At 45.7% G+C, this 22,729-nt stretch overlaps 1 protein-coding gene across 5 annotated transcripts in view; it reads right to left on the bottom strand.

Annotated features, from left to right (window-relative positions):
• Positions 1-22,729, bottom strand: part of alms1 (ALMS1 centrosome and basal body associated protein) — an 86,838-nt gene that overhangs the window by 4,226 nt on the left and 59,883 nt on the right. For 2 of the 5 annotated variants that reach the window (XM_072256805.1, XM_072256807.1), the window contains 5 exons: positions 18,914-19,084; positions 16,099-16,361; positions 14,447-14,621; positions 5,581-5,641; positions 3,696-4,179 (listed from right to left, as the gene is read on the bottom strand). In XM_072256805.1, the coding sequence (XP_072112906.1) occupies positions 3,978-4,179; positions 5,581-5,641; positions 14,447-14,621; positions 16,099-16,361; positions 18,914-19,084 (872 nt within the window). In that variant the 3' untranslated portion in view covers positions 3,696-3,977. Of the gene's footprint in view, positions 1-3,695; positions 4,180-5,580; positions 5,642-14,446; positions 14,622-16,098; positions 16,362-18,913; positions 19,102-19,128; positions 20,623-22,729 lie in introns of those variants that run through there. The other 3 variants (XM_072256806.1, XM_072256808.1, XM_072256809.1) reach the window with 3 other exon arrangements.

The raw sequence follows: 22,729 nt of genomic DNA, 5'->3' as shown, positions 1-22,729 counted from the left end.
CTTGGCTGAGAAGCTGGTGCAGGGGGCAAGGTTTGAGATTCTTGGATCATTGGGATCTCTTCTAGGGGCAGTATGACCTGTAAAAGTAACGGGTTGTACCTGAACCTGAGGGGGACCAATATTCTTGTAGGAAGGTTTGTTGGAGCTGTTGGGCAGGTTTAAACTCATCTGGCAGCGGGGTGGGAACTGGAGTGATGACACTCAGGATAGGACAGATGGTAAATCTGTACTCAGTTCTGGTTGTCTCACTACAGGAAGGATGTGGAAACCATAGAAAGGGTGCAGAGGAGATTTACAAGGATGTTGCCGGGATTGGAGAGCATGCCTTTTGAGAATAGGTTGAGTGAACTTGGCCTTTTCTCCTTGGAGCGACGGAGGATGAGAGGTGACCTGATAGAGGTGTATAAGATGATGAGAGGCATCCATCGTGTGGATAGTCAGAGGCTTTTTCCCAGGGCTGAAATGGCTAACATGAGGGGGCACAGTTTTAAGGTTCTTGGGAGTAGGTACAGAGAAGAGATCGGGGTAAGTTTTTTTTTTACGCAGAGTGGTGAGTGTGTAGAATGGGCTGCTGGCCACGCTGGTGGATGCAGATACGACAGGGTCTTTTAAGATACTTTTGGATAGGTACATGGAGCTTAGAAAAATAGAGGGCTATGGGTAGGTAACCCAAGTAATTTCTAAGGTGGAGACATGTTCGGCACAACTTTGTGGGCTGAAGGGCCTGTATTGTGCTGTTGGTTTTCTATGTAAAGGTAGCGTGCACTCAGACTGTCAGGACGGGCAGGTAGGTGATGGGGCACAGTTGCAGCTACTAGAGTGGGTATCAGTACATGAGGGTTGCAAATCAAAAAGGGTTGCAAATACAGTACTCAATGTGTTATATCGCAATGCACAGAGTTTAAGAAATAAGATCTTGTTTCACTATTACACATTGTCAGGTATGTGGTCATCACTGAATCGTGGCCGAACAATGATTGTAGTTGGGAGCTGAATGTCCAAGGTTACACTTTTTTAAATCGGAGGGATAGGAAGGTAGGCAGAGGCAGGGTGGTGTGGCTCTACCGTAAAGAATGGCATCAAATCAGTAGAAAGATATGACAGAGAATTGGAAGATGTTGAATCCTTGTGGGTTGAGCTAAGAAACTGCAAGGGTAGAAGGACCCTAATGGCAGTTACGTACAGGCCTACAACAGTGGCTGGGAGATGGACCACAGGTTACAACAGGAAATAGAAAAGGCATGTCAAAAGGGCAATGTTATGATAGTCATGGGAGATTTCAACATGCAGGTCGATTGGGAAAATCAGGATGGTAATGGATCTCAAAGAGAGAGTTTGTTCAATGCCTAAGAGATGGCTTTTTTTTGTAATTTATTTTTTATTGAAGAGATAGCTTTTTAGAACAGTTTGTCATTGAGCTTACTAGGGGATCAGCTATACTGGATTGGGTGTTACGTAATAAACCGGAGGTGATTAGGGAGCTTAAGGTAAAAGAACCCTTTAGAATCCGTGATCACAATATGATTGAGTTCAACTTGAAATTTGATAGCGAGAAAGTAAAAGCAGTATTTCACTGGAGTAAAGGAAATTACAGTGGTAAGGAAAAGGAGTTAGCCAAAGTAAATTGGAAGGAGATGATGGCAGGGATGTACAGTAGAGCAGAAATGGCATGAGTTTCTGGGGGAAAATGAGGAAGGTGCAGGATAGCTGTATTCCAAAAGTGAAGAAATACTCAAATGACAGAATAGTACAACCATGGCTGACAAGGGAAGTTAAAGCTAATGTAACTGCAAAGGAGCAAAAATTAGTGGGAAGATACAGGATTGAGAAGTTTTTAAAAACCTACAGAGAGCAACGAAAAGAATCATTAGAAGGGAAAAGATGAAATATGAAAGCAAGCTAGCAAATACTATCAAGGTGGATAGTAAAAGCTTTTTCAAGTATGTATAAAATAAAAGAGATGAGAGTGGATACTGGACTGCTGGAATAGGAGGCAGGAGAAATAACGGGACAAGGAGACGGCAGATGAACTGAAGGAGTATTTTGCATCAGTGGAAGACATTAGCAGTGTGCTTGATGTAATGTGTGAAGGAAGAGAAGTGAGTGCAGTTATTATTACAAGGGAAGGTGCTCAAAAAGCTAAAAAATCTAGAAGTACGTAAGTCACCCGGACCAGATGAACTGCACCCTAGGGTTCTGAAAGAGGTAGCGTTAGAAATTGTGGTGGCATTAGAAATGAGTTTTCATAAGTCATTGGACTCTGGCATGGTGCCAGAGGACTGAAAAATTGCAAATGTCACTCCACTCTTAAGAAAGGAGGAAGGCAGCAGAAAGGAAATTATAGACCAGTTAGCCTGACCTCACTGGCTGGGAAGATGTTAGAGTCAATTGTTAAGGATGAGTTGAGGGAGTACTTGGTGACACAGGACAAGATAGGACAAAGTCAGCAACGTTTCCTCAGGGAAAATCTTGCCTGAAGAACCTGTTGGAATTCTTTGAGGAGATTACAAGTAGGATGGATAAAGGGGGTGCAATGTATGTTGTATATTTGGACTTTTCAAAAGGCCAAGTTTAGAGCCCATGGTATTACAGGAAAGTTACTAACATGGTTAGAGCATTGGAAGAAGACAGTGAGTGGAAATCAAAGGATCCTAGTCTGGTTGGCTGCCAGTGACTAGTGTTCCACAGGGGTCGTTGTTGGGACCAGTTCTTTTTATGCTGTATATAAATGATTTAGATGATGAAATAGATGGCTTTGTTGCCAAGTTTGCAGATGATATGAAGATTGGTGGAGGGGCAGGTAGTGTTGTGGAAACAGAAGGACTTAGATTAGGAGAATGGGCAAGAAAGTGGCAAATGAAATATAATGTTGAAAAATACACAGAAATAAATGTGCAAACTATTTTTTAAACAGAGAGAAAATTCAAAAATCTGAGATGCAAAGGGACTTGGAAGTCTTTGTGCAGAACACCCTAAAGGTTAACTTGCTGGTTGAGTCGGTGGTGAGGAAGGAAAGTGCAATCATTGTTAGCATTCATTTGAAGAGGTCTAGAATACAAGAGCAGGGATGTGATGCTGAGGCTTTATAAGGCACTGCTGAGGCCTCACCTTGAGTGTTGTGAACAGTTTTGAGCTCCTCATCTTAGAAAAGATGTGCTGGCATTGGAGAGGGTCCAGAGGAGGTTCACAAGGATGATTATTGGAATGAAAGGGTTTTTGATGGCTCTGGGCCTGTAACTTGCTGGAATTCAGAAGGATGAGGGGTGATCTCAATGAAACCTTTCGAATGTAGAAAGGCCTAGACAGAGTAGGTGTGGAAAGTATGTTTCCCATGGTGGGAGAGTCTAGGACAAGAGAGCACAGCTTCAGGATAGAGGGGCGCCCTCTCACAACAGAGATGCGGAGAAATTTCTTTAGCCAGAGGGTGTGGAATTTGTTGCCACAGGCAGCTGTGGAGGCCAGGTCGTTGGGTGAATTTAAAGCAGAGATTGATAGGTTCTTGATTGGACATGGCATCAAAGGTTATGGGGAGAAGGCCACAAAATGGGTTGAAGAGGAGAAAAAGAAAAGGATCAGTTATGATAGAATGGCGAAGCAGACTCGATAGCCTAATGGCCTAATTCTGCTCCTATGTTCTACGGTCTTACTTAAACCCACCCCACCCACTTCCCCACCTTCGTATTCTGACATCTGCCCCCTTCCTTTCCAGTCCTAATGAACGGTCTTGGCCCCAAATTCTTTATTCCTCTCCATAGATGCTGCCTGAGTTGTGTTTACGATTTGTGGAGAAATGCTGTCTGACCTGTTGAGTATCTCCAGCAGTCTGTTTATTCCACACGGAATTAATGGGGTTTTGTGGCCAGGTTTGCAGATGTTACAAAGATAAGTGGAGAGGCAGGTAATATTGAAAAAGGGTGTCCTACCTTGAGTTTTGGGCGACCGTCACTGTCCACACCCACAGCATGCCCCAGAATCTCTCATTGTGGATCATCTTCTAGCAAGCCTGCCCATTCACCAAAGGTGATGGAAATAACTCTTCCACTGATAATACTTAACCCCGTCAGTGCATCTGGGGCTGGGCTGGGCAGATGAAATGCCTTGAGCGGACATAACCTCAACACTGACACAGGGTGGGTCTGTTGCTGTGCCCCAAGTTCTGTCACTGGTGTCCACATAGATCTAGGATTAGACCATAAGGTGCAGGAGCAGCATTAGGCCATTCAGCCTGTTGAGTCTGCCCAGCATTATATCATGGCTTATAGAACATAGAACAGTACAGCACAGTACTGTCCCCCTCAATCCCATTCTCCTGCCTTCACCCTGTTAATCTTTGATGGCTTGACTAATCAAGAACCTCCACTTTAAATATATCTAATGACTTGGCCTCCACAATCATTTGTGGGAATGAATTACACAGATTCAGCGCCCTCTGCTAAAGAAATTCCTCTTCATCTCTGTTCAAAAGGGATGTTCCTGTATTCTGAGGCTGTGCCCTCTGGTCCTAGACTTCTCCCACGATAGGGAACATCTGCAGAGGAGCGGATGAGACTTACCTCAGACTGAGAGGGGGATTTATCGGCTGTGCTCTCACTCTCACCCTCTCTGTCCCGCCTCGCATTGCCAGGTTGAGACACCACTGTGCCCATTCCTACTGTTAGTGCTCTGTTTCTTGCACGCTAAAGGGTCTTGCTCAGGTGAGGCAGTGACATTTTCACCTATATCATTATCTTGCACCCTGTCCTCATCTCTGTTTTCAAAGGACATCTTTCTAGAAGCAAGGGAGGACCTTGTAGAGGCTCAATCTGCTCTGCTTGTGGGAGTAGTGCCAGAGGACTGGAGCACTGCTGGTATTGTACATTATTTTAAAAGAGGAGGAAGGAATACACTCCTTTGTAGATTCAATTATTAGACTCTGCTCTGAGAGGCAGGATTAACAGGAGAGGTACAGATTGATCAGCAATGATCAGGTCAAATATGATGGTAGAATATAGTATTAATGGTAAGACTTGGCAGTGTGGAGGACCAATGTCCATAGGACACTCAAAGCTGCTGCACAGGTTGACTGTGTGGTTAAGAAGGCATAGGGTGCATTGGCCTGATAGAGGTGTATAAGGTGATGAGAGGCATTGATTGTGTGGACAGTCAGAGGCTTTTCCCCAGGGCTGAAATGGCTAACACGAGAGGGCACAGTTTTAAGATGCTTGGAAGTAGATTCAGAGGAGATGTCAGGGGTAAGTTTTTTTTTATATTAAATACAGAGAGTGGTGAGTGTGTGGAACGGGCTGCCGGCAGCGGTGGTGGAGGCAGATACGATAGAGTCTTTTAAGAGACTCCTGGATAGGTACATGGAGCTTAGAAAAATAGAGGGCTATGGGTAACCCTAGGTAATTTCTAAAGTAAGTACGTGTTTGGCACAGCATTGTAGGCCGAAGGGCCTATATTGTGCTGTAGGTTTTCTATGTTTCTATTCTGAGGCTGTGCCCCACTGTTGGAAACTGCACGTATACTAGATCACTGCGAGATCCGAGAACAATGAGAGGATTCTGAGTAGCCAGGAACTCTATAGAACTGTAGACTCACCGCTTAGAACGATCCAACATTTCTTGCTTGGAAATTTTCTTCTTGAATAAAATGGAGTAATCTGTAAAACAGGAATTGAAGTGACTAGGACTGGGTGGAAGTGGTGTAGGTTTGTACTGGCACAGCAAGCGTAACCCAACCCATCATCTCTGAATTCAGTGCCAGAACTGGGAGTGACACCAGAGCCAACGCAACTACCCATCCTAGTCCAGTGTGGATGGCAGGCAATTCCTGCCTCTCTTCCTATTGCTGCTGACCGACCTGCTGAGCATTTTGAACATTCTCAGGTTTATCTCAGACTTCATAAAACAAGCTGGGCTGACAGTGGTTGATAAAGTTACCCTGATCCCAGTCAACATTCTGACATACTGGTTGCACTGGTAACTACCACTCTTGGTCAGTGTGACACATTTCTGTGCCATTGGACAATGGTTTCCTGCTTGAAGAGCAGACACTACAGCATAATATGGGGCCACAACAGAAGAAGAAAAGGGTGGTGCCCATTTGGAATAAGCTGCCAGAACTCAGGAGATTTTAGATTATGTATCGGGATTCTGCATGTATTATAGAGCATGTCTTAAGCAGATAGGCTGAGCAAGCTAGGGCTTTTCTCTGAAGTGAAGGAGGATGAGAAGTGACTTCATACACAATGATAAGAGGCATAGATCGAGTGGACAGCCAGAGATTTTTTCTCAGGGCGGAAATGCCTAATATGAGACAGCATGATTTTAAAGTGTTTGGAGGAAAGTATAGGAGCACATCAGAGGTGTTTTTTTTAAACACAGACTGGCTGGTGCATGGAACTCCCAATGGGGTCATGATAGAGACAGATAACCACAAGACATAGCAAAAGAATTAGGCCACCAGCCGATCGAGTCTGTTTTGTCATTCCATTACATACTTTTAAGCAACTGGAGGGATGTGTAAGGGGGAAGGGTTATAATGATCATGGTTAAAAAGTTGGCAGAACTTTGTGGGCCAGAGGGCCCACACTGTGCTACAATGTTCTATGTTTGAGGTGGGCATATTAACAACATTTAAAACCCATCTAAATTAGAACATGGATAGGAGAGGTTTAGAGGGCTATGGGCACGGCATGGACTGTTGGACTGACGGCCCTGACTCCGTGCTGTATAAGACTGCTAGGATCCCTCTGCTTAATTTTATGAGAAACATGAACTGTTCAAATATCTGCTGCTGGCCACTCCACTGGAGACAGGTCCACCTTTGTATCGAGGACAGTGGTAACGCTGGACAACAAAGATTTTGCTTCTTTAATACTTTTGGGTGTATCTTATGGATTTTGGGTGAGAACAAGATTCCCAGATGGTATGTTGCCTCCCTGGTGCCAAGCTCCAGGATCAAGTTCTCAGCATTCTTAAGGGAGAGGGTGAACAACCAGAAGTTGTGGTTTACGTAGGTACCAATGACATGGGTAGAACAAGTGACAAGGTCTGCACAAGGAGTTATGTGCTAAGTTAAAGGGCAGGACCTCCAGGGTTGTGATCTCAGGATTGCCACCCATGCCACATGCTAGTGAGGCCAAAACTAGGAAGATTATACAGTTAAATATGTAGCTAAGGAGTTAGTATAGGAGGGAGGGTATAAGATTTTTCACAAGATCACAAGACAAAGGAGCAGAAGTAGGCCATTCAGCCCATCGAGTCTGCTCCGCAGCTCCCCCATGAGCTAAACTATTCACCCATCTAGTTCCAATTTCCGGCTTTTTCCCCATATCCCTTGATACTCTGACTAATTAGATACCTGTCAATCTCCTCCTTAAACACCCTCAATGATCGAGCCTCCACAGCTGTATGTGGCAACGAATTCCACAAATCCACGACCCTCTGGCTAAAAAAATTTCTCTTCATCTCTGTTTTAACTGGGTACCCTCTAATTCTAAGACTATGGCCTCTTGTCCTGGACTCACCCACCAAGGGAAACAACCTTTCCACATCTACTCTGTCCAACCCTTTCAACATTCGAAATGTTTCTATGAGATCCCCCCTCATTCTTCTATACTCTAATGAATACAATCCAAGAGCTGACAGACGCTCCTCATATGTTAGCCCCTGCATTCCAGGAATCATCCTCGTAAATCTTCTCTGAACTCTCTCCAACATCAGTATATCCTTTCTAAGATAGGGGGCCCAAAACTGCACACAGTATTCCAAATGAGGTCTCACTAATGCCCCATAGAGCCTCATCAACACCTCCTTACTCTTATACACTATTCCTCTTGAAATGAATGCCAACATAGCATTCGCTTTCCTTACTGCCAATCCAACTTGGTGGTTAACCTTTAGGGTATCCTGCACGAGGACCCCCAAGTCCCTTTGCACTTCCGATTTTTGAATTTTTTCCCCACCTAAATAATAATCTGCCCGATTATTTCTTCTTCCGAAATGTACAACCATACATTTGTTAACGTTGTATCTCATCTAGCATTTCTTTGCCCACTCTCCTAAACTGACTAAGTCTCTCTGCAACCTTTCCGTTTCTTCAACATTTCCTGCTCCTCCACCTATCTTGGTGTCATCCGCAAACTTGGCCACAAAACCAATTAATCCATAATCCAAATCATCGATCTACATCGTAAAAAGAAGCGGCCCCAACACCGACCCCTGCGGAACACCACTAGTAACCGGCAACCAATCAGAATAGGATTCCTTTATTCCCACCCTTTGCTTTCTGCCTATCAGCCAATGCTCCACCCGTTCCAATATCTTTCCTGTAATTCCATGGGCTCTCATCTTATTAAGCAGCCTCTTATGCGGCACCTTATCGAAGGCCTTTTGAAAATCCAAATACACAACATCCACAGCCTCTCCTTTGTCCAATGATTTTTGGATCATTGGGCTCTCTTCCATGGAAGGTGGGACCCGCACAGAAGGGACGTTTTGCACCTGAACTGAAGGGGGACTAATATCCAAGTGGGAAGGTTTCTTAATGCTGCATGGTGGGTTTAAACTAGAGTTGCAGGGGGATGGGAACCAGAGTGCCAGAACAGTTCGTGGAGGTTGTGGAGGCAGGTGCTGTTTAGACCTCAGACAAAGTTGTGGTAGGAAAGGCGGATGATAGTGCTGAAGATGAGGTACCTGGTTTAGGCACAGAGGCAATGTGTAGTAAGGAAAAGCAGTTGACAGGGCAAAATTGCAGTTATCAGGATGAGTCGCAATATAAAAGGCAAACTAAATCACAGAGGGTATATACAGGACAAAAGGTGTTATGTCTGAATGCCTGCAGTATTGGGAATATGATAGATGAACCTGTTGCAGTTGCAGATTGGCGGGTCTGATGTTGACGGCATCACTGAATCATGGCTGAAAGAAGATTATAGTCAGGAGCTTAATGTCCAAAGATACACATCGTACAGAAAGAACAGGCAGGAAGGCAGAGGGAGTGGTATTCTGTAAGCAAAAAATGAAATCAAATCATTAGAAAGAGGTGACAGGGTCTGAAGGTGTTGAGTCATTGAGATAGAGCTAAGGAACTGCAATGGTAAAACAGACTCACAAACAATAGTAAGGATTGGGCCTACAAACTACAACGGGAGGTAGAAAATACATACCAAAAGGACAATGTTACAATAGTCATGGGGACTTCAATACGCAGGTAGAATGGGAAAATCAGGTTGGTGCTCAATTTCAAGAGGGGAGATTTCTAAAAGATGGCTCTTTTGAGCATCTCATGATTGATCTCACTAGGGGATCAGCTATTCTGGATTGAAAGTTGTGCAATGAAACAGAATTGATTAGCGAGCTTAAAATAAAAGAACCCAAAGGGGCAAGTAATCATAATATGATCAAATTCACCCTGATATTTGAGAAGCAGCAGCTAAAGCCAGATATATCAGTATTACAGTGGAGTAAAGGGATTTACAGAGACATGAGAGAAAAACCAAAGAGAGGCATATAATAGAGCAAAAATTTGTGGGAAGTTAGAGGTTTGGGATGCTTTTAAAAAACAACAGACGGCAACTAAAATGTTATTAAGAACAGCGGTCCCCAACCACCGGGCCGCAGAGCATGCGCTACCGGGCCGCGAGGAAGCGATATGATTTGGTCAGCTGCACCTTTCCTCATTCCCGGTCACGGCCACTGATCAGCCATTACGCAGGCGAGGTCATTACCCGCGCGTCATCCGTGTCAGCTCGGGAAGGCGATCAACCCCTCGAGCTTGCAAATGTCGACGGGCTGAAAAGTATGTTTGACATAACATCTCTGCCGGCATTTTGGATCAAAGTCAAGGCTAAATATCCTGAGATAGCCACAAAAGCACTGAAAACGTTGCTTCCATTTCCAACATTTTTCTGCGGAGTTCTCTGCAATGAATGCAATGAAAACGAAAACTAAATTGCGGAATAGACTGGACATAAGGAACCCCCTTCGAGTATCGCTGTCTCCCATCACCCCTCGATAGGACTGTCTTGTTGCAGGGAAACAAGTCCAGGGCTCCCACCGATTTTGGTGTGTTACAATAATTATATATGTTCAAACGGGGAAAATATGCGCTGTGCGTTTAATATCCAAACGTTACTTAAAATGTTATGATGCTATTGACTTATATAACAATTACAGCACGGAAACAGGCCATCTCGACCCTTCTAGTCCGTGCCGAACGCTACTCTCACCTCGCCCCACCGACCTGCACTCAGCCCATAACCCTCCATTCCTTTCCTGTCCATATAACTGTACAATTTTTCTTCAAATGATAATATCGAACCTGCTTCTGCCACTTCTACTGGAAGTTCGTTCAACACTTCAAGCTTCCCTGATAATTGACTTATCATTATATCCATGCGAGAAAAATATGCGCTGTGTGTTTAATATTAAATTCGTTAGATAAACCTTTTTAGAAACAAAATTGAGTGTATTAGCCACTTATCACCTATATTCCGGTAGTGATTAACACCTCCCCCACGAACAGAATCGCCAAAAAGGATTAGCTTGGGGGCGGGGAAGATCGGCAGGTTACGACGCGCATGCGCATTGGTGCCCGCGCAAGGCTTCGTGGTCATTGTAGTCTTATGGGTAAACACATTTGAACACATTTGACTGCTACTCTTGTTTGTTGGCAACCCTATCCGCCCCCCCCCCCCCAGTCGGCCGGTCTGCAAGAATATTGTCAATATTAAACCGGTCCGCAGTGCAAAAAAGGTTGGGGACCCCTAATTAAGAAGGTAAAGATGGAATACGAAAGTAAGCCAGCTAATAATATTAAAGAGGATACCATAAGTTTCTTCAGATATGTAAAGTGTAAGAAAAGAGATGAGAGTGGATATTGGACCACTCGAAAACAAAGCTGGAGGGGTAGTAATGGGGGACAAAGAAATGGTGGACAAACTGAATAAAGGTTTCCCCTGCCATCTGAAGGTAGAGTGTTCCTATGAAACAGTTCGTAAGCTGTAAGGTTGTAAAGCGAAGAAGCAATTACCATTTATTTATATGGGAAAAATTTGTGAGCGTTCACAGACCCAAAAATAACCTACCAAATTATGCCAAATAACACATAAAACCTAAAATAACAGTAACATATAGTAAAAGCAGGAATGATATGATAAATACACAGCCTATATAAAGTAGAAATACTTCTCTACAATCATTGCCTGCACTGTTCCCCGTAGCGAAAATCTCACACAAGCGCTCTCGGCAGAAAATCTCACACAAGCACTCTCGGCGAAAATACTCTCTCCAGTAACCTTTAAACTATGAAGCTGCCAAATCATACCAAATAACGCATAAAAGTACACAACCTATATAAAGTAGAAATAATGTATGTACAGTGTAGTATCACCTACCAGAATTGGGAAGACAGCGAGCACACTGATGATGGTGTGTTAGGCTGAGTCGTCAGAGGTTGGGGCGGTGCAGTGGCCCCCACCCTCTAGGCCGCCGACCAATACCGATCCGCGAGGTATGCAGCGGTAGCCGGGACACACCCAACACATCTTTAAGAAAAAAGCCAAAATAAACAAGCTAATTACTTAGGTGCCGCCCGGCACGTAAACGTCAGCCCAGATCAGAGGCGACGCAATCGGCAATCACCTCTGACCTGGGCCGACATTTACGTGCCCGGCGGCACGTAATTAATTAGCTTTTTCATTTCGGCTTTTTTCTTAAAGATGTGCTGGGTGCCTTCTGGCTACCGCTGCATTCTCCGCGGCAATGTATCGGTCCGCGGCCCAGGGGTTAGGGTGGTGGGACACTGAGGTGTCGTCTGTTTCCATCAGGGCAGGCAGGTCATCTTCTTCTCTGTCTACACAAAATAGTCTGCAGATGCTAAGGTCAAAGCAACACTCACAACACGCTGGAGGAACTCAGCAGGTCGGGCAGCATCAGTGGAAAAGATTGATCGACGTTTCAGGCCGGAACCCTTCGTCAGGACGAAGGTTCCAGCCTGAATTGTCGATCGATCTTTTCCACTGATGCTGCCCGACCTGCTGAGTTCCTCCAGCGTGTTGTGAGTGTTGCTTCTTCTATGTCTGCCTGCCTCGATGTCGAAGGTCGAGGTTCGTCGTCTGCTGTGGCTGATGTGGAAGGCTTGCTTGACTGCTAGCCTTGCGCATTTTTAGATCATACAGTTCTTTGTGAGCACTCAAAACATCCTGCAAATATGCCCTAAACCGACGTACCCTTTCAAAATTAAAGTCGTACTTTATCATTGCAGCGAAAATCTCATGCAGTTGCTTCATGTTCAGTTCCTGGACGACTTCACTTTCAGTCCATTCGCTACTGCATTCGGTTTCAATTGTTATCCTTTCCTCTTCCAATTGCATCAACTCTTCATCTATTAGTTCTTGGTCATGGGATGCCAAAATCTCTTCAACATCATCTTTGTCAGTTTCCACAAGCCAAACTCACTTTGTCCTTCCTTCGTTCACCATGATTGAAACGCTTAATTATGTCTAGTTTTAGGCTAAGTGTAACACATTTACGAGCTCTTTTAGGCTTTTCCGATACCTTAGAACTCATCTTGCAAACGGATGCTCACAGGCACGTGTTTAAGCAATGCCGGCGAGAATGCAGTTCCGAATCCGGAGGAGAGCGGCTGCTCGGGGCGCGCGCTGCTTTTTATCGCACACTGCTTTTTCTCGTAACAGTGAAAACACCTTTTAGCGAAAACAGGGAACTAATGTAGGTCTTTCGTAACAGTGAGGTTTCGTAAGGCGAACGTTCGAAAAGCGGGGGACACCTGTATGTGAATGATTTGTATGACACCTGTATTTTGCATCAGTCTTCACTGTGGAAGACAGCAGCAGTATGGTGAAAGTCAAAGGTATCTGGGGTCATGAAGTGTGTACAAAGTTACCATTACTACAGAGAAGGTTCTTGGGAAACTGAAAGGTCCCAGGGTAGATAATCACCTGGGCCAGATGGTGTCCACCACAGGGTTCTGAAAGAGGTGGCTGAAGAGATTGTGAATGCATTAGCAATGGTCTTTCAAGAAGCACTTGATTCTGGATTGGTTCCGGAAGAATGGAAAATTGCAAATGTCACTCCACTCTTCAAGAAGGGAGAGGCAGAAGGAAGGAAACTATAAGCTAGTTAGTCTGACTTCAGTGGTTATGAAGACAGACTCTGTTGTTAAGGATATGGTTTCAGGGTACATAGAGGAAATGATAAAATAGGCCATAGTCAGCATGGTTTCCTCAAGGGAAAATCTTGCCTTGACAAATCTGTTGGAATTCTTTGAAGATACATCAAGCAGGACAGAAAGGAGAATCGGTTGATGTTGTGTACTTGGATTTTCAGAAGTCATTTGACAAGGTGCCACACACAATGCTGTTTAACAAGCTACAAGCCCATGGCAGTACAGGAAAGATTCTAGCATGGATAAAACTGCCTGCTGCCAATCAGCCACTGTGGGAATAAAGGGAGCCTTTTCTGGTTGGCTGCCAGTGATTAGTGGAGTTCCATCGGGGTCTGGGTTGGGACTGATTCTTTTTACATTATGTCAATGATTAGGGCTTTGTAGCAAAGTTTGCAGATGTGGAGATGATGTTTCCTATGGTTGGAAGGTGTAAGATCAGAGGACACAGCCTCAGAATAGAGGGGCATCCTTTCAGAACAGATGAGGAGGAAATTCTTTAGCCAGAAAGTGATGAATCTGTGGAATTCTTTGCCACAGGCACGGTGGAGGCCAAGACTTTATGTATACTTAAGGCAGAGGTTGATAGATTCTTGACTGGTCAGAGCATGAAGGGATACGGGGAGAAGGCAGGAGATTGGGGCTGAGAGGAAAAATGGATCAGCCATGATGAAATGGTGGTGCAGACTCGATGGACTAAATGGCCTAGTTCTGCTCCTATATTTTATGGACTTTGGTCTATCAAATCTCCCCTCAATCTCCTATGCTCCCAGGAATAATGTCCTAATCTATTCAAACTTTCCCTATAATTCGCGTCCTCCAGACCCAGCAACATTCTTGTAAATTTTCTCTTGTACTCTTTCAACCTTACTTACATCTTTCCCATAAGCAGGTGACCAAAACTGCACACAAAACTCCAAATTATGCCTCACCAATGTATGTTTTAGACAAATTAAAGATAACATTTCATCTCTTGTACTCAATACTTAAGATTTACGAAGGCCAATGGGCCAAAAGCTTTCTTTATGACCCTATCTACCCGTGACACCATTTCACCATGGCAGAACTGGCCATGTAGTCATGAGTTCCTCCAGTGGGCTGTCTGTTAGTGCAGAAACGGGTCTGGAGGGGAGTGTGTACTGCAGTAGAGTGCAGGACTGATTATATTCTGCATTCTATTCACCTTACGCTGCCTCCATTTTGAAATGGTAAGTCTGGCAAGACAAAGTGTTCCTGGATAGCTGTGACAACAATAAACCAGGATGTCAGCACTCACCTGGATGCTGGCTTCTCCACTCCCGGAAGCCCCGCGATGGGGGCTGGTTGAACAATTTGTCCCTCTCGCTCTGTAGCTCACTCTGCAACTTCCTCTCTTCCACCAGCAAGGCAAGGCGACGAACACGCTCTTGTGAGTGGGAGATGAACCAGGGTTTGTTCATGGTCAAGGCTTCCTGAGGTGGGGAGGGAGAAGGGGAACATAAATGGATAGAGGGCACCAATCACAGCATATACATCCCTACTCTGCCACCCCATCCCAGACTGACCACCAGCCTCTTCACCCACAGAGGTCAATCACTCTGGTGACCCACCTGAACATCAACACGCAGCCAGTCGCTGATCACACCTAGCCAGTGCTGTGCTCACTTCTCTGCAGAGCACAACCCCGGGGAGGGGAAGCACCAGCATCTCTGCTGTGGAGTGCAACCTGTTGGTGCCTGTGTTCAGGACCTAGGGGCAGTATAAAGCCGGAATTTAGTGCACAGAGTACTCCGGCAGACTGTGTCCTGCCTCTCTCTGTACCGGCTGGTTCACCCTAACTGGAATGCGTCACAGTGTCCTCTGCTCGTACAGAACAGGTGACAACCGGGTCTTTCAGGGTTCTAGTGGGGTGGGGAACCTCCTCGGAGCTGGGAGCTGGGAGCTGGGAGCCGGTGCTTGAACACTAATCTCTGCAAACATTAACACAGATTTAGGCAAATAAGACACCGAAGTTCAGCAGGTCGGGGTGCATCTGTGAGGGGAGATGGACAGTCAACATTTCCAATCAAGGCCCTGCATCGTCAGTAACCGTGAGCAACCTCACCCCACCGACATTCCCGAGAGGAATCGGGTCCCCAAATTACTGCAGAGAGTTACCCCACAATCCAACAGGTGCTCGCTTTGGAGGGAAGGACTCGTATATTTACAGCACTTGGCCCCACTGCGGATCTCAACCTATCCTCTCCCAAACGCCTCGAGAGTCTGAGCTACCGTGCACACCCTGGGGACACCAGAGTCCAGGGCACCACAGGGTCCCTGCAGTCCAACAGGGGGAGAGCTGGTATGATATCACCCTCCCTCACAAAATGACACCCCCCCCCCGCAAGATCCCTAGCTGCTGAGTATAAAATCATTGTGACACATACAGATCAAATTAGTAACCATACATCGAGTCATAGGACATAGAACAGCACAAAAAAATATCCTTTGGCCCATCTAGTACATGCTGAACTAGAAATCTGCCTAGTCTCATCAAGCTGCGCCTGGAACACAGTCAACCATACCCCTCCCATCCACTTACCTATCCAAATTTCCCTTAAATGTTGAAATCGAGCTCACATAGGCCATTTGTGCTGCCAGCTTGATCCACACTCTCACCACCCTCTGAGTGATGAGGTTCCCCCCAATGTTCCCCTCAAAATGTTCACTTTTCACCCGTAACCCATCACCTCTATTTCTAGTCTCATCCAACCTCATTAGAAAAAGCCTGCTTGCATTTATCCTATCTATATCCTTCATAATTCTGTATACCTCTATCATCCTAACGTATTCAACTTTTCCCTCTAACTCAGGTCCTCATGTCCCGACAACATCCTTGTAAGTTGTCTCTGCACTCTTTCAGTGCTATGGATATCTTTCTTGTAGGTAGGTGACAAAAATGTTTCTTACCCTGAGCGTGAGGGGAACAAGAGTGGAGAGGAACTTGCCCCCAACCCCATCCTCTCGAGCTGGCGGTGGGGGCCGGGTGTCCTGTGCCTCCTTGCTGACCCACTGCTCCTGCAGATGCCTTTGTCGGAGAGGCTCCCTCCACGGCTGGGGGACAGGCCCCCGCTGGGCCCACGCCTGCACCGGTCGATTCAGCGATGGTTTATTGGTATTCTCCTTCCTCCAGTCCCCCTGTAGCTCGTGTGCAGGTATGTACCAGGCGACAGCTGGGGTCAGAATAAGAGAGCTGGGTTATCGAAGCAAGCTGCAGAGAGTTGTAACACTAGTCAGCTCCTCATGGGTACTAGACTGCATTGTTTCCAAGACATCTTCAAGAAGCAGTGCCTCAGAAAGGCAGCGTTCACCATTAGTGATTCCCACCACCCATGACATACCCTCTTCTCACTGTTACCATCAGGAAGCAGGTACAGGAGCCAGAAGGCACACATTCAATTCAGGAACAGCTTCTTCCCCTCTGCCATCAGATTTCTGAATGGACACTGAATCCATGAACACTTTTGTTTTTGCACTAGTTATTTAATTTAACTATTTAATATACATATACCTGTAATATATAAATAAACAAACACACACACACACTGTAATTCAGTTCTTTTTCTCTAAATTTATCATGTATTGCATTGTACTGTTGCAAAGTTAACAAATTTCACAACACATGCCGGTGGTATTAAACCAGATTCTGATTCTGATTCAGAGAAACAACACAGGTTAACAGAACTGCAGGGAGGGACCCCAAACCCCTCCACACCCATCTCCAACACCAAGCAGGCAACAGTGGGATCACAGAATCACATGGGTTAATCATACCCTAAGGAAGGGACCCCCAGAACATCACACAGGTTCACTGAACCTCAACAGCACACCACACAGGCACCATGAACTCCCCCACCACACTACACACAGATTAGCTTTAATTGTCACACATACATCGAAACATACAGCAAAGTGAGTCATTTGCGTCAATGACCAAAGCAGTCTGAGAATGTGCTGAGAGCAGCCTACAAATGTCGCCATGCGTCCGGCGTCAACAGAGCATGTCCACGATTCACTAACCCTAACCCGTATGTATTTGGGACGTGGTGGGAACTGGAGCACCCAGAGGAAACCCACATGGTCACGGGAAGAACGTACAAACTCCTTAGAGACAGCAGGAATTGAACCCCGATTGTTGGCACTGTAATAATTGGACATCATGGCAGAGTAGCAGTTAGCAGGAAGTTTGCGGCATCAGCCCTCAGAATTCAATTCCTGCATTCTCTGTAAGCAAGATTGTACGTTGATTCCCGTGTGCAGGTGGGTTTCCTCCAGGCACCCGTTTCCTCCCACAATACAAAGACATACTGGCTAGGGGGTTAACTGGTTATTGTAAGTTGTCCTGTGGTAGGCTAGGGTGCAGCTCATTGAGCCACAGGAGGACTTGCTCTCCAAGTAAAATAACTAAGAATGAAATGCCCAGTTTTGAGGGGATTAGAGTGGTTCTGACAAAAGAGGCAAAGTAAACCGAGAGAAGATGTGAATGCAGAGTTAGTGTGATACAGGCCCTTCAGCCCATCCACCCCGTGCTGACCAATCACCTACACACACTGGGCCTGGTTCCACCCACACAATAAGGACAATTCACAGCAGCTGATTAGCCCACCAACTCTGCCAAGGATAGTTCCCAAGTCCGGCTGTGAAAGGAGGAGAATTGGGCATGGGGCTAGCAACCCTTTCCTGTAAAAGCCCAGATCTACAGAAGTGCCAGCAGGAGCTCTAGATTTCATCCCTGGGAGAGGAAGGATCTTTAACGATGGGCTACATGCGGGAACAACTTGAAAGACAGAGGACTCTAGCACATTTCTCTAGGGGAACCAGCACAGTGACAGGGACAGTTTGCAGACTCAACACAGACAGCCCCATTAAGTTGGGATCAAACCCAAGAGGCAGGGGCTCTACCCAGTGCCCTCCCCAGATGTGGAATGGGGAGGTGAGGGTGCCTACACAGAGGCTGAGATTAGGTGGGCTCCACTCCTTGACACTCACTCACTGCAGACTGGCGGAGAATGTGAGGCTGTGACAGGTTAATTGGGTGCTCTGGCTATGAGCAGCAAACAGCTGACCACCCTGTCACACAGGAGCAAAAGGCCATTCAGCCCCTCAAACCTGCCAGTACCTGAATGAACATAGCACAGTACACCACAGTACAGGCCCTTCCTCCCAGGATGTTGTGCCAACCTTTTACCCTATTCTAAGATCAATCTAACCCTTCCCTCCTGCATAGCCCTCCAGTTTTCTATCATCCATCTGCCTATCGAAGACTTTCTTTAATGCGACTAATGTGTCTGCCTCTACCACCACCCTGGCAATGCATTCCATGCACCTACCACTCTGTGTAAAAAACAAACTAACTCTGACACCCTCCACATGCAGTACATTCCTCCAATTACCTTATAATTATGCCCCCTCATATTAGCTATAGCCGCCCTGAGGAGAACGTCTCTGGCTGTCCTCATATCATCTTGTCCACTTCTGTTAAGTACCTCTCAAACTCCTTCACTCCAAAGAGAAAAGCCCTAGCTCGCCCAACCTATCCTCACAAGAAAATGCTCTCCAAAGCAGGCAGTATCCTTGTAAACCTCCTCTGCACCCACTCTAAAGCTTCCACGTCCTCCTTATAGTGAGGTGACTAGAACTGAACAGAGTACACCAAAGAAGTACTGAACGATGTGTTGGTCTGGACCAGGCTCCCAGCAATATAGCAGACAGCTGACTCCCTTACCTGGTGTCCTGTGGCCTTTACCAGGTTTCATCTCAGTCTGGGATACACCTTTCCTCCTGTCCCCAGGCCTGGTCAGTCGCTGCAGGGTCACATCCGGATCCGGCGATGGGAAGGTCACCCCCACGTCACGGGTCTGTCTCCTGGTGGCACCTGGGACGATCTCCAGAGAGCCTGACACAAGACAGCAGCTGTCACCACCCAGGGGAGGGTGGGGGGCCCCAAACGGCAGGGGGGGGGGGAAGGGGAGGATGTAACAGCAGGTAGTTCAAAGAGGGAAATGAGAAACTTGAGGGAGATTGAGAGGGACTGCAGATGCTGAAACCTTAAGAAAATGACTCAGTAATGGAGGAGTTCAGAATCAGGTCTATCATCACTGACTGTCGTGACATTTGTTGTTTTGGGGTAGCTGTATAGTGCAATAGATTAAAACTTACTATAGCTTATGAAAAAAAAAATGAGTAGAGCATAATAGTGAAGTAGGGTTCACGGACCATTCAGAACCCCAAAGGAATAAAGGCATCGACTATTTTCTTATCAGGGAGAAAATTCAGAAATCAGAGGTGCAAAGGGACTTAGGAGTCCTCATGTTGGATTCCCTAAAGGTTAACTTGCAGGTTGAATCGGTGATGAGGAAAGCAAATGCAATGTTAGCATTCCTTTCAAGAAGACTAGAATACAAAAGCATGCTGAGGTTTTATACAGCATTGGTCAGACTACACGGGGTGCTGTGAGTATTTTGGGTCCCTTATTGCTGGTTAGCACAACACTTTACAGTACAGTCAACCCATATTCAATCCCGCTGCTGCCTGCAAGGAGCTTGTACGTTCTTCAAGTGACCACGTAGGTTTGCTCCGGGTGCTCCGGTTTCCTCCCACAGTCCAAAGATGTACTGGTTGGTACGTTAACTAGTTATTGTAAATTGTCCTTTGATTAGGCCAAGATTAAATTGGTAGATTGCTGGGAGTGTGGCTCGAAGGGCCTATTCTACGCTGTATCTCAATCAATAAATAAAAAGATGTGCTGGCATTGGCGTGGGTCCAGAGGAGATTCTCCAGAATGATTCTGGAAATGATGGCTCTGGGCCTGTACTTGCTGGAGTTTAGAACAATGGAGAGGGATCTCAATGAATCCTACTGGATATTGAAAGGCCTGGATAAAGTGGATGTGGAGAGGACGTTTCCTATGGTGGGGGAGTCCAAGACCAGACGGCACAGCTGTATAACAGAGGGACGTTCATTTGGAACAGAGACGAGGAGAAATTTCTTTAGCCAGAGGGTGGTGAATCTGTGGAATTCATTGCCACAGATGGATGTAGAGGCCAAATCATTTGGTATATTTAAAGGAGAGGTTAATAGGTTCTTGATTAGTCAGGGTGTCAAAGGTTACAGGGAGAATGGGATTGAGAGGGATAATAATGAGAAAATGGCAGACCAGACCTGAAGGACTAAATGGACTAATTTTACTCCTATGGCAGCTAACATGGCATGGCTTATGGCAGGAAAATCTATTGCGGGGGTGGGGAGAGGGGAGGAAAGGAACTGCTGTTGGGTCAGGTTTAAGTTCTTAATGATGAGGTATTGCAGGCAGCGTTCACAATTAGTGAAAGGTTATAGCTGTGTGTGGACTACAGGCTTCCTTAGGTAATGAACATCCCTATATATGAGCAACACACACAAAATGCTGGAGGATCTCAGCAGGTCAGGCAGCATCTGTGGAAAAAGAGTATAGTCAACATTTCGGGCTGAAACCCTTCACCAAGACTGGAGAAAAAAGCTAAGGGGTGGATTTAAAAAGTGGGGGAAGGAGAGAGAGAAACACAAGGTGACAGGTGAAACCTGGAGGGGAGGGATGAAGTAAAGAGCTGGGAAGTAAAGTGGTGAAAGAGACAGAAGGCCATGGAAGAAAGAAGAAGGGAGAGGAGCACCAGAGGGAGGCGATGGGTGAGCAAGGAGATAAGATGAGAGGGGGAAAGGGGATAGGAAATAGTAAAGGGGGTGGGGGCAATACCGGAAGTTTGAGAAGTCAATGTTCATGCCATCAGGTTGGAGGCTACCCAGATAGAATACAAGGTGTTTTTCCTCCAGCCTAAGTGTGACCTCATCAGGACATATCAGCATGGGAATGGGAAGTGGAATTAAAATGGGTGTCCCGCTTTTTCTGGCGGGTGAAGCGGTCTCTCAATCTCTGTCGGGTCTCACCAATATACAGAAGGCCACACCAGAAGCACCAAACACAGTATATGACCCCAACAGACTCAAAGGTGAAGTGTCACCTCTCTTGGAAGGACCGTTTAGGGCCCAGAACGGCAGTGAGAGAGGAAGTGCAGGGGCAGGTGAAGCACTTGTTCCGCTTGCAAGGATAAGTGCCAGGAGGGAGATTAGTGGGGAGGGATGAATGGACAAGGGAGTTGCATAGGGAGCAATCCCTGCAGAAAGAGAGAGGGAAGGGAAAGATGTGCTTGCTGTTGGGATCCCATTGGAGATGGCGAAAGTTTCGGAGAATTATGCGCTGGATGCAGAGGCTGGTGGGGTGGTAAGTGAGGCCAAGAGGACCCCTATCCCTGGTAGAGTGGCGGGAGGATGGGGTAAGAGCAGATGTGCACGAAATGGAAGAGATGCTGTTGAGGGCACCATTGATGGTAGAGGAAGGGAAGCCATTTTCTTTGAAAAAGGAAGCCATCTCTTTCGTTCTAGAATGTAAAGCCTCATCCTGAGAGCAGATGCAGCGGAAATGGAGGAATTGAGAGAAGGGGATGGCGTTTTTACAAGTAACAGGGTGGGAAGAGGTATAGTCCAAGTGGCTGTGAGAGTCAGTAGGTTTATAATAGACATCAGTAGATAAGCTGCTAGAGACGGTGAGTTCGAGTAAGGTGAGGGAGGTGTCGGAAATGGACTAGGTAAATTTGAGGGCAGGATGGAAGTTGAAGGTAAAGCAAATTAAGTCGACAAGTTCAGCATGGGTACAGGAAGCAGCACCAATGTATGGACTCCAACCTAAGTATGAAGTGTCACCCTATGTATGAACAAGCTTCCAAAGTATCAATATTGTCAATGCTGTGAACCTGCTTGCTCTCTCTCTCCCTCCCTCCCTCCCTCCCCACTTTAGGAATCATTCTTTATCAGTATCATGTGCCTTTATGCCATTCACTACTATTCTGTGCAGACCTGGTCAGCATGCTGAACAATTTTTGCACATTTTCTGACTTAACACACAATATTAATTTATGGTCTGTAACACAGTGAGAGATCTGGTGATTTTTCGATCCCCGGGTTCTTTTAGGAGTCCAAGAATGAGTGAAAACTTGTTGCTTCATGATCATTTAATTTAAAGTTTAAACAAAGAAACAAATACAGGAGATATGAAACTAAAGAAAAGAACAAGAAACGAGAACAAGATAGTGATTTTTGCAGAGGCCAACACTTTTGTACTTGAGCAAAGGCAAATTCCTGAGATGAAGAAGAACCTATTAAAAGACACATAGTCACAGCACGTGTCATATGCTAACACTTGGGCAATGAAAAACAAAACAGTGATACTGTAAACCATCATGTAACTGCTAAACTGCTTTTCCGTCAGTAGGTGGAGACCAACACCACACATTGTCAGATTATACAAGTTAAAAAATACAAATCGTGTGTTAGTAAAATCCACAATTTTTGTTTAGCTAAAAACCGTGTTAAAACATAAAAAAAAACAACCAATTCAAACAGGAGCAGCCTGTAGTGTTTAAAATAATACTACTCATAGAACATTACAGCACAGTACAAGCCCTTTGGCCCACATATTGTGCAGAGCTTTTAACCTAGTCCACTATCA

Source organism: Mobula birostris, chromosome 4, assembly GCF_030028105.1.
Source record: "Mobula birostris isolate sMobBir1 chromosome 4, sMobBir1.hap1, whole genome shotgun sequence".
Classification (NCBI taxonomy): domain Eukaryota; kingdom Metazoa; phylum Chordata; class Chondrichthyes; order Myliobatiformes; family Myliobatidae; genus Mobula; species Mobula birostris.
Note: the sequence above shows the minus strand (reverse complement) of the source record. Positions and strands in the feature narration are given on the sequence as shown.